The sequence below is a fragment of the Cibotium barometz genome, chromosome 27 (assembly GCF_041138505.1).
Source record: "Cibotium barometz isolate CiBa-2024 chromosome 27, ASM4113850v1, whole genome shotgun sequence".
In the NCBI taxonomy this organism is placed as follows: Eukaryota; Viridiplantae; Streptophyta; class Polypodiopsida; order Cyatheales; family Cibotiaceae; genus Cibotium; species Cibotium barometz.
In genome coordinates, this window is record NC_141072.1 from 33807350 (window position 1) to 33819647 (window position 12298).

The window sequence follows — 12298 nt, forward strand, 5'->3', positions numbered from 1 at the left end:
TCTCTCTCTCTCTGTCACGACCACCAGCAATGCCAACACAAGAGCCTTTGCATCTCTCTCAGCTCGTCAGCCCCTACACACCTTTTAGAGAAACATCCTTCACCTAGAAGGCGGCCACCCTCCAGCCACCACCAACTTCAAGCTTCCCTCTGCTCTTTTGCGCTCTAGCCATGCTGTCCACCAGCCCTATCCACCAAAGCGCTTCACCAAGGCCATCCCCAGAGCCACACTGAGATGGCTTCCTTACAGTCCATCGCCAGCCACACCTGAGACGGCTTCCTTACAGTCCCTCGCCTTCTCTCTGTTGTCCTTCAATCCTTCTGTCGCCAGCCGCCGCTGCCAGTGCCAACTCGTCCAAGGCGGCTCCTTCTCTCGGCTGCACAGTCGCCAGCCTCTCTGTCTGGTATCCTTGCCAGCAGCTACGCCAATAGCACACCTCTCTTCTGTCCTCAAGCTGTGAGCTCTCCACGCTCACCAGAGCGCCTGCGGTTGCTACCCCTTGCGCCTCACGCTCACTCGAGAGCCATCTTCAAGCAAGGCGGCAACCACACCTAAAACCCGACTCCACTCTGGAGCTCCTTTCTCCCCTTTGCTTTGGCGATCACTCAAGAGGCATCCCGGTACATCACAAGGCGGCCACCTTCTTCGAAACCGACTCGCCACTCTTGCCAACCTTCTAGCATCTGCGTTGGCAGCAAACAAAGCTTCCACGTGGTCTTCTTCAAGCTGGCCACATTGATGGTGTATTTTATTCTTTTTTTTATTTTAGAAAATGGCCACTATGCTTTAGAGGGCCTCCTCCTCCTTGTGTTTCACCTGAACATACGACGCCTACAACCTTCCAAAACAAGTGCAAGAACTACCCACAGCCTTCCTTAAGCTGCATCATGACTTACCAAAACACGACCATTGCAGTCGGTGCCATGCTCTTCCGATCATCATCACATTCTTGCTAAAAATGGAGCACCATGTCTGCATCCAGGATCAGCCATATTGACCAACCATCATCACATTCGGGGTTCCCGTAACACTTTCACGTAAAGGCATCACCAAGAGCTCATAAAAAAAAAACATAGAACCACCCACTCTGTACATTTGCCAGGGTATTCAGGGCATTCAGGGCAAAGCTTATTCTCGCAAACCATGCATCCCATATGTACACAGCCTCAAAACACTTCTCAGATTTTTACCTGATAACAGCCAGGGTGTAATTGCGAGGAATCCGGTGTTTCATGCTCGCACAAAGCACATTGAGGTGCATTATCATTATGTCAAGGAAAGGCTCCATGCTAGAGAGATCAACCTGGTGTACATGTCTACAGAGGGTAATGTGGCAGATTTGTTTACGAAGGCTCTTCCAAGAGGAAAGTTTAAAGTCTTCTACAAGACTTTAAGCTTGCTATCGTTTGGGTATTGATATGCTATTCTTTGTATACATTCACATCATTCACTCTAGGGGGGTCTGTTACATGTGTTATGTATACTTTCATGGTCATTCTGGTGTGAATGGACTCTTGTACACTGACACTTTTACCTTCTTGTACACGGGTACTTTTACCTTCTTGTTGGGAAGGATTTTTTCCCTGTGTGACCGCCCTCATAGGTAGTGGTACTTGAGTACTCTAGATTATTATACTATCACTTCCCACATTTGCTTATCCAGAAGAACTATTCTAGCTCTCTTGCTTGTGTGTCTCCATCTCTCTGTGTGTGTGTGTGTGTGTGTGTGAGTGTGAGCTCGATCCCCCTCAACCCAACACGTCCCTTCTAGAGGAATAATGAATTAATCACACAACCACTCCATGTGTTGTAGTTTCATTTCCAAGTGCAATAACATCATCATATCCCCTTACATCGTTTCTTCTAGTATGTGATAGTATGCTAACCAGACCACTTGGGTTAATATGGATCTTCATCGATTATGTATGCACTTCTATTGTTCAAACGTCTTCACTATGTTGAAATGTTAACTTTTCTATGTTATAAGCACTCCATTGATGCTTCTAGGCCTTGTACATCCAAGTTTGAACATGAGAAACTTGGCCTAGAAGGCCAATTAGTTGTAAAAGCCTTGTAACTAATGAAAGGTGGCCTTAGGATCTCACTTACTCCAGAATGACCTAGTGTGAGAAAAGACTAACAAAGTATAACAACCAATTTATCATGCTTGTAACTAATGATAGAAACCCTTGGGATCTCACTTATTCTAGAATGGCCTAGTGAGAAAGACTTACAAAGTATAAAAGCAGGGAAGGGTAGCCCTGTGTGGGTATTTGTAACGTAGTTGCTTAGATTTGTTTTCCTCTATTGTTAGGTGAGGCACATCCTTTACCTTTACGTGTCGAGACTCCTCCTAAAACATGACATCTTTACTTACTTGCAATTTAACCTAGAAACATTTTGGCAAATTTTGGATCCAAAATTTGCATGTTTGCAGGGTACATGCATGTAGCAAAATCACAACAAAAGACTTTGAAATGTGTAACATAAGGCTTTTTATGCGAGTAGGCTTGTTATAGAGTTTTGCCATCCATTATCTTTGCTGCACTTTTTTTATGGATATAAACTTATGTGTCACTACTTTGGATGTAAACTACTGTGTTCACCACTTTGGTCCCAAAAGAATCTGGTAGACCCTTCCCTTTGAGCACGCTTTAAGCCAATGTCTCCATGATTGTCTGATTCTTGCACTATGACAACTACATTTTGCCTATGAAGTATGAGCTATGGTAAGTTATCATATGTTGAATCCCAATTGAAAACAATGATAGAGATAAGAAGAGTATATTATAATAGGCAAAGATACAATGATAGAGAGAAGAAGAGTATATATTACAGTAGGCAAAGATACAAAGATGGCCACATTCCCCACTTGTGCACTTCCACGGAGGGAGCCTAGATGGCTGATAAAACTACTAAGAGTGTGGCTATAAGGCACACTACTTTGGCCCCTAAAGAATATGCACTTCCACGGAGGGAGCCTAGATGGCTGATAAAACTACTAAGAGTGTGGCTATAAGGCACACTACTTTGGCCCCTAAAGAATATGGAAGGCCCTTCCCTTTGAGCACACTTTAAGCCATCTCCATGATTGTCTTATGACATCTCCATTTTGCTTTGGAGTAAGAGCTCTAGCTCTGGTAAGTTATCATGTTGAGTCCCAAATGTTTACGATGGGCCGTGTCCACACGGGGCGCCGGCGGGCGGGGAAAACTCCCCAAGGGACGTGTCACGTGTGTAAACGATACAGGGACTGGGGACCCCCGCAACACGTGTGCAAGGTAGCACTACAATGGGGACCACTCGGCTGAAGTCCCGTCTTTGGTGCAGCGCAGCGCACACTGCGTGCTGCGTTTCTCACCTCGTCGTTCATGCTCTTCTCTGCAGCTGCAAGCACAAAGCCTGCCCCTCATCGGTACTGCGTGCAGACCATGGCAGGCGCCTCTCGACTAGCTAGACGTGTCCTGGCCACCGAGAACCCAGTCATGATCCAGGTAAGCCTCCTTTGCGTAGCTCGAATTTCTCTCTACTTTGTATGATCTCATGTTGGCACTCTTCAATTATCAAGTATTTTCTACTGATTTAAACAGATCCGTCCAATATTCGGACGATTCCCTTTTTAATTGTATGTTGCAAGGGTGTTGCAAGAAAGAAAGAGAGAAAGGTATATTATCGTCTTCAAAGGACCCAATGGGTGGAAAGACCAAAAAAGTCAATAGGGTAGACGAGCTGTATGCCTATCTCATCATCATCATCATCATCATTATAGCGAGCATGTGTGTATACATGTGAAAATATCTCTCCATATCAATACAAAGGACAGCTCATGTGGGTGTGGTTACTGGTATCATCCTCATCCATCCAAAATATCCTGCATGGGGGAGTCCATGACCGGAGAGAGGCTCGCCATGTCCACCATTAGTGAGGGAGAGCCCCTATGTCACTGGAGAATCTCCCCAATCTGGAGCTACCATCTGGAGGGTTGCTGTGGTGGACCGGGGCCTGTGGATGTCGAGTGCATAGCTGGTGGGCACGGTCTAGGATGGCAATAGGGGGTCAAGGTGGGCTGTAGATCGGCATGGTATAGATCGGCATGGTATGGCGATTGGTCCTACTGGGTGGGTCTGAGAGCAATTCACACAGTAAGGTTACCACTATTGCTAGAACCTCTCCTCTTGGGTGATGTTGATGTGAGAAGTAATGTCACAGCACATACTCTAGGCTATACGATTCTTAAAGCCTAGCAGCTGATGTTGCTGCTGCCACTCTCTGCTACTACCTGCTATCAAGAGTGTTGTGCAATGATTAGGGCATGGTAGATTCAAGCGGCTGTGGTAAGGGTTTCTTTGACAAGCAAACAAGGCTATTAAGCCCAAGCCAGTGGGGTTATTTAGAATAGTTCTAAGCTTCATTACCTTAGTGTACTTTTAGGTTAGAGCCAGAGAAGGCGCTTCACTTCTGGAAAGCGAGAAGAAAAATATAAATTGCTTTTTGTGTTTGTAATAAAGGTTTGTTTTTTTGGGTGAAAAGGCATGATGTATGTATGTTCAGTCATGAGACCTTATGTCATGTGTGGAAATTGATGATCTAAGTTAGAAATGAAGGGGCTGAAGGCGACTTGATTTATGTGCTTTGGAATGTGGTGCTCCTATGTTTTATTGGTTAATTACAAGTTTCTTGTTTTTCATTTGAGAGATTATTATTCCTCAAAATAAGTCTGTCAAAACGCATTAAATAAATGTAGGGGAGCGAAAATAATGCTACGATGGAATCCTAGGAAGATTCATTGTTAATGTCCAAAAGCCTGTTTGGTGTGCAAATATGGTGGTGGCCATGGCAAGATTTGTTACATATGGCAGTTGGCTATGCAGAGGATGGACTGTATATCTTGTCTCTAGAGTTGGGCACTACATGATGATCTCCAATGAGAGGGAGGAGCTGCTGTTGTGATGGCAATTATGGTAGATTTGCGCATGGAGCCTGGTAGGAGAGCAAGCCCATGGTATTGGTGGTTAAGGGTCTTCATGGCATAATTTTTTTTGTTCCTGTCTTATATAATACTCTTCTTTCTTGCTGTTTGAAACATGGTGAAAATGAGTCTTCTTTCTTTATGTTATTTCTGGATGCTTGTTCAAGGGTAGAGTGGTTTCTGCTTGAAGTGAGTCCTCACACAGAGGAGGATAATAGAGTACAGGCTAGAGTGGCACCTTATATAGTCATCTCCCTAGGCCTGTTGTTTTGGAGAGGGGTGGTGGGACACGGGATGAGAGCCTTCCCAGCAGCCACCATACTCTCCCGTGGGGGTGCCATTGGATTGCGGTCTCTTGTGTGCTGGCATTGCTGTGGGTGCATACGCCAACTGCTGGAGGTTTCCTACATGGTATTAGAGTGGAGTCTGATGGATCCCTAGGCTGCTTCATCTCTTGTTGGTGGCGTGCCGTGTTGGGGTGGCAAATGGTGTAGCTAATCTCGTGTTGATGCATGGCTGGAAGGTGTGTTGGATTATCCCGATTCCCATTTATGGAACCATGGGAAGTTGAAGATCCATGGATAGGCTAGAGTGGCACCTTGTCATAGTCATCTCCTTGTCATAATCATCTCCCCAGGCCCGTTGTTTTGGGGAGGGATGGTAGGGCAGGAGATGGGAGCCTACCCTTATGCCTTCTTGTGGGGGCGCTGCTAATTTGTAGTCTCCTATATGCAAGCGTTGCTGTTGGTGCATGCGTTGTTGGTTTGTGGTCTCCAATGTGCTGGCGTTGCCGTGGATCTGTACACCAACTGTCGGAGGTTTCCTAGATGGAATGAGAGCAGAGTCTGAAGGAGCCCTAGGCCGCTTCCTCTCTTGTTGATGGTGTGATGTTGAGAGCTGTTTCCAACTCCTACTCTAGCTATAACTAGCTAGCACTGCAAGAGGGCTAGACGAGATCAGGTTTACAAGACACCACTGTTAGCAGTCATCTCCTATCCCTACATATTACACTGTAGGGAGTGAGGGCTAGTGTTGTGGGTGTGCCCGCCTGGTGTGAGTGTTTCTCCATTGTACATATTTTTGCTAGTCGTGGGGTGTTGTTTTTCCCTAGTTGGCTGTAGTAGCTTGCTAGCTAGGAGGGCCATCTGTTTGCTAGCCGACCAGACCTAGTCATGGCCGACTAGGTGGTGTTGGTTGTGGGCCAGCCGACTTGGTTTTTATGCTGGCCGACTAAGCTAGGCCTACTTGGGAGTTGGTTCCGAGGCAGTCAAAACGGTCAGTCATTGGTGTCAAGTGGGGTCTACAAGACTAAGTATACATCCGATGGGTCGGTGGACAAGCACAAGGCGGTCAGACTCGTGGCTAAGGGCTATGCTCAGCCGCCTATCATCATCGGCTATGAGGACACTTTTGAACCGACAGCTAGGATGACTAGGATTCGGACCGTTCTTGCCCTTGCGCCTTCTCCGCAATGGTGGCCGGTGTATCAAATGGATGTGAAATCTACGTTCTTGAATGGTTACTTGCAGGAGGAGGTGTGTGTTGAGCAACCTCCAGGCTTTGAGGTTCCAGGATCAAAAGGTATGGTTTACAGTGAAAGAAAGTGAAGCAAATATAAAACACAGATGTAGGCCTAGGTACAAGACCTGTAAATGCTGGAAACTGATGTTTATTGCTGAAATCTGAGCACGAAGGAAGCCCGTAGGTGCTGTACAATGATGAGAAGCAATAGCAGCTGCTAATGATCTCAACTGAATGCTGAAAAATGAGATGGACTGAGGGAAAGGGAGCCAACCCTTATATACTACCTCAACGCTGGTCGGCTAGCTGTAGCAGGTCGACAGCATGGCTGTGGCATTAAATGCTACATAAAATGCCAAAAATGGTAGAAAAATGTTGAATAATCTCTACTAAGAATCGGCCAACTGTAGTAGGCCAACAGCATGGCTGTAGCATTAAATGCTACATAAAATGCCAAAAAAATACCAAAAGATGGTATCTACCATTGATGGAATTTGCTTACAATAATTCTCATCACACAGCAATAGGAATGAGTCCTTTTCAAGCCGCTTATGGTCATACACGAGTTGTGCCATCAAACTTTGTTCTTCAACACAAGGTGGCATTAGCAGATCAATTAGTTCAAGAAATGCAAGATGTTCTTCTTCAAGTTCAAGATCAGATGATTCGAGTTCAAGAACAATATCAACAAGCAGCCAACCGACATTGCCGACACGATGAATTCAACGAAGGTGACATGGTTCTTTTGTTCGTGGCTCCTCATCGATATAAAACAGTGAAATCAGTTTTTCCAAAGTTGCGACCGCTTTACTATGCTCCTTTTCGGGTTATTAAGAAGAATTCTCCTTTGAGTTATAAGTTGGAGTTACCACTTTCATGGGGAAAGATTCATCCGACTTTTCACATATCATGGATCAAGAAGTTTATACAAGGAGATTCTCCCATTCCAGATATTTCAGATTATGTTCCAGAGATTGAAGATGAGCGTATGATCTTAATCCCAGAAAAGATTCTTGATGTACGACATAAAGAAACTCGGCAGAAGATTATTACAGAATTCGTAGTACAATGAAAAGACTTGGATGATTTAGATTCAACTTGGCAAAGTGATGAAGATCTACAACAATACCCAAAATTACTTCAAGACTTCTTTCGCCAACAACAGTCACTTATATAACCATGGATCTTATTTTAAGTGGGAGGGAATGTCACGATTGTGACTTAATTACCCTTAATTACTCTTAATCATTGAAAGGACACCAATGAAGGGTCACACCTTGTCACATGGGTCATCATCAAAGGACACGTCTCTTCAAAGGGACACATCTATTGATTAAAGGACACACCTCTACGTCCAAAAGACATAACTATTCATTCAAGAGTCGCACCCTTTCGTCAGGGATGTGCCTCTTCATTTGTACCTCTTCGGGCCCTATTTAAACAAGGCCTTGTGTCTCAATGCAAACAACCTAGCTTTCTGCTCTCTAATTGTCTTTAGTTCTTGTATTCAATCTTAGTCATGTCTCTTAAAGTATTAATAGACTAGGAAGTCCTCACAACGATGATGATCCATACATATCTACATAGGGATTAGTGTTAGCTCTTTTTGTTTGTTGTCTTTTTTTCCATGATGAGATTCCATGGACACATTGTATACCTTTTGTCTCATAGACCCGTTTGGTCTTTTGCACGACGTTAATATATCTTCTTCTTCTTCTTCTCTTTAACCCTTATGCATCCCTCCCATGGCTTGAGCTCCATCTTCATTCTCCCTCAAGCCTCATCTCTCTCCACTGCACATGATGATGATGATCTTCCTGTCATAGATCTTGGTGCACCCCCATTTTTTACAGTGTGGGCCTTTGCATTGAAAACATTACATCGATGGTGGCTTCCTTACCTCTGGCTTTACAGTCTCGAACACTTTCATGGCATCTGCATCTAATATATGGGATGTCAATTCACAATGTGATTAGTTTGTGTGTGTGTTTCGCAGATGCAAGAACTGCTACGTGGTACAAAGGATTGTATGTCACTTGCCCAGGTACCACTACTATCCTTGTCACCCTACATGAACTTCTTTTGAATCTATGGAGAGCATACAACTTCGAACACACATGATTTTAAGTCTATTTTAAGTTTTAACACGCTTTGCCAGGGAGTTGTGCATTGGCAACCACCGGCTCAAGCCCTTGAGAAAATTAAGGAGTCCATCTTCATGCCATCAATCAGCAATTATGGCCCTGACGACGGGCTTCCAGAACTCAAAGCTGCTCTTTTAAACAAGGTACGGCCCACACCAGCAGTTAACCTATAAACCTTATTTGGGTTCATGGTTAATTTGAATTTTCTATTTAGTTATGCTGATCTTGCATGGCAGCCCAACACGTTGTAGTTTACAAAAGCTGTGCAGATGCATGCAAGTGCTAGTCTAACTTTAATATTTATTTTCTTCCCAGTTAAGGTTCGAAAACAAACTGAGCAAATCTTCTGTGATGGTTACAGCCGGAGCCAACCAGGTATCTCAAATCTTCATTCATCTGTGATTTTGCTGAGATTAATCAGTTGAATGCATTTTATGGTTTTGTGTTCATGAAGTGCATCAGTTTTTAAAGGGTGGCAGGAGTAGAAGCGTTTAGTATTGGGGTTCTCTCCTATGCTTGCCCAAATGGTCTTGCTGCACTTCTTCCATAGTTAATGGGAACGGCAGTTTTAGGTGGCCTAAAATGGGGAAACGCCATGTCAACAAGGGAGACGTACTATAAGGAGGAAATAGAAGAAGACGAAGAGGAGAAACACATTGACATTTGAGAAATCAAGAGAGTACATGCTTGGAGATTGGGGGAAAGGAGATTGTTGAGGAGAACGAACAAGAAAGAAGTTAATACTGCCTTGAAACTGGGGTTTTGGAGGGGAAACACCAAGTGATACTTGGGGAATGTTTCCCCTGCCGTTTCCCAACAAAAATGCGTTTCAGGCTGAGTCACCGTTTCTTACATGTAGAGGTGCCGTTCCATCCGTTTCCTGTAGTTATGATCTCTTTGGCCAAGAGCTCAGTTTTCAAGCCCAAATTATCATGTGGAACCAGTCTCAACAGCCCAAAGTAGTGCTAGTCCCATGAAATAAAGTCAAACAATTGGTAGATATTCCGGATAGCAAGCTGGCAGCTTCAGAAGGTAGATCTTTAGAAATCTGTTGTATAGAGTAACTAGGTAGAGATGGTAAAAACCCTTTATGAGGGCAAAGATTGTGAGGGAGAGGGAGGAGGGGGGGGTGGGGGGCAGGACTAACGCGTGTGGGGTAGAGGCCTTCGTCATTGTAAGCCCAGCGGGATGTGTCGTGACATATTCAACCATGTGTCCAAGTTATAATGATAGAGAGAGAGGAGAGAGAAAGAAGAAAGAAAGAAAACTATATTAACGTCCTTTAGAGGCCACATCTGACCTATAGGACTAATCAGATACATCCATGTGATTACATTCCACTTCGGGGGCAACAAAATGAAAATAGAGATAAAACTAAAAATAGTTCAAATTCCCTACATGACCGTAGGAGAATCCTAGATAACATGAAGGATTTCTCTAGCAGCTACTCGTCATTACTACCATGTTTGGTTGTCCTGAAATCTGCAATAACAACTCTACCTCTACGGTAGACTGCCCATTTTCCTTGTTTCCTTGCTTCGTATACTTTATTGAGTTCTTGTTTCCTGTTTTTTAGTTGTGTGGCTGTGAGTTCATCCGCCATCCACACCTTCGTTCCCTTAAGTGACCTTGTTTGCTCCATGACTTTAATTTTGTCTTTCATATCTGCATATCTCAAAACCACATGTTTTCCTTTGATTGCCACTGAGGGATCTCCAATGTCGATGAAAGGGATAGCTCTGCACAGCTTTCTTTGTAGAATCTCGCATTCTGGGACATAAGTATCATTCGCAATCTCCTCGTCCTCCAATACCTCCACCTGTTCCCAACCCTCTGACAAACCACCCACCCTAATTTCTTTTGCAATCCATTGCTGCTCGTTCTCTTCATTAATCTGTGATATTACTTCTTTAATGAGAATTTCTTTAGGCTGTGGATCAAGTAAATTTACCTGTGTGATTTCCTTCCTGTTTTCTTTTTCGTGTTGTTGTTCCTTAATGTGTTTCTCCAGGGTTGAAAGATGTTGTTTTGTCTGATGTAGTTCATTTTGCAAGGCTGAATTTGTTTGCTGAAGATGTTGAATCATGCTCAGGAGGTACCGCTCCCATGGTGATGGTTTTTCATTGGGTTTGGTAGGAGGGGAGATAAGGGTTTTGGAGAAGGTTTTCTTGCTGGCCATGTCAAACTACTGGACTGTTTGAGAGGTTGCTCTTCATGAACCCCACCCCCATGAGTTGCAAGCCCTTACCTGCTTGGAGGTGGGTTACAACCCTACCCTACAACTAGGGTGAGCAGGTGGGCAATAGTTGCACAGGTGCGTATGTGAGTAGCAGGAGAGATGGGCAACGGGAAAGAGAGAGAGAGAGAGGGAGAGTTATGTTGCTGCCTTGGGGGCCTGAGCAACGGCGGGTGGCAAAGAGAGGGCGACGGGCGGGATAGAGGCGAAGAGAGAGAGAGAGAGAGAGAGAGAGAGAGAGAGAGAGGGAGGGCGACGAGGAGGTGAAGCAACGGGCGGGAGAGAGGCGAAGAGAGAGATGAGAGAGAGGGGGGCAAGCAGGTGAAGCGACGGGCGGGATGTAGGCATATGCTCACTTATGGTAGTGCTATGTGTGAACAGGGCTTAACCAAGGGCACTTTTTCCCATGTGGTTTTTCCCCTTGGACATCAAGTGTGAAAGGACACTCTAACATATAATATTTTGTACTTCTATATTATATATGGATGTGGCACACATGCAAGGGTTGACTTGCATTTTGTGGATACCACACTTTTGGCTCTCTCTCTCTCTCTCTCTCTCTCTCTCTCTCTCTCTCTCATTTCTGTGTGTGAGCTTCTCTACCCTGCACCTAACCCTAATGTGCAGGTTTGTGTGTGTGAGTGTGTGAGTCCAACATCCAACATTTGGTATCAGAGCTGGGAGCTGGCCTTGGAAATATGCTGCTGGAAAAATTTCTGTGAAATTTTGTCCACAGGCTGCCGAATTCCGTCGCTTGCATTTTTCCGTCCGTCAGATTCCGTCGCCGTTGTGTTTCCGTCCGTCGGAGCTCAGCCGTCCGGCCGCCAGAGACGGGCGGCACTAGTGGGGAGCCCACTACCTCCGCCCAGCCTCGCGGCGGCGCTTCCTCTGTAGCCGGCGACCCAGCACCGGCGCCGCCCAGTTCCGTCAACGTCCAGGTGCGCCCCGCCCCGCCGTTCCGTCCAGGCTCCCGCTCTCGCTCCCGCCTGACGCCGTCCGTTCTGCTCCGTCACGGTCCTGCTCCGGCGTCGCTGTCCGTCCGTCTACGACGTTCAGGCCCCCGTCGCTGTTCCGTCCACGCTGCGTCCGTCCGTCTACGCAGTGTTCGCCGTATGCTCCACTGCTCGCCCGACGCTAGTCCAAGGCCACCGTCTATGCTCCGTCTCGACTGGCGTCCACTCCAGGCGCCCTCTGTTCGCTCCCAGCGCTACCCATGACTGCCTCGTGGTCTTTGTTCGCCGCCTTCGCCTAGTTCATCGCAAGCGACTCCGGCTCCACTGCTTGCCCGCCTCCGTCTGACGACTCGCCCGACGCCTGCCCAGCACGACTATGACACGATGGCTGCCGTTGTTTCTGTTTTTCGCTGCAGCCGGGCCCAGGTGCAGCTACACGTGCAGCTAGCCTACGGCTGCCGTTCCGTCTTTCCTA

General features: G+C 45.8%; 1 protein-coding gene across 3 annotated transcripts in view; it reads left to right on the forward strand.

Moving 5' to 3' along the window:
• Positions 1–3277: 3277 nt before the first annotated feature.
• Positions 3278–12298, forward strand: part of LOC147623318 (aromatic aminotransferase ISS1-like) — a 70369-nt gene continuing 61348 nt past the window's right edge. For 2 of the 3 annotated variants that reach the window (XM_086821448.1, XM_086821449.1), the window contains exons 1-4: positions 3280–3494; positions 8487–8534; positions 8649–8777; positions 8950–9009. In XM_086821448.1, coding sequence (XP_086677574.1) covers positions 3372–3494; positions 8487–8534; positions 8649–8777; positions 8950–9009 — 360 coding nt within the window. In that variant the 5' untranslated portion in view covers positions 3280–3371. Of the gene's footprint in view, positions 3495–8486; positions 8535–8648; positions 8778–8949; positions 9010–12298 lie in introns of all 3 variants that reach the window. The other variant, XM_086821450.1, reaches the window with a different exon arrangement.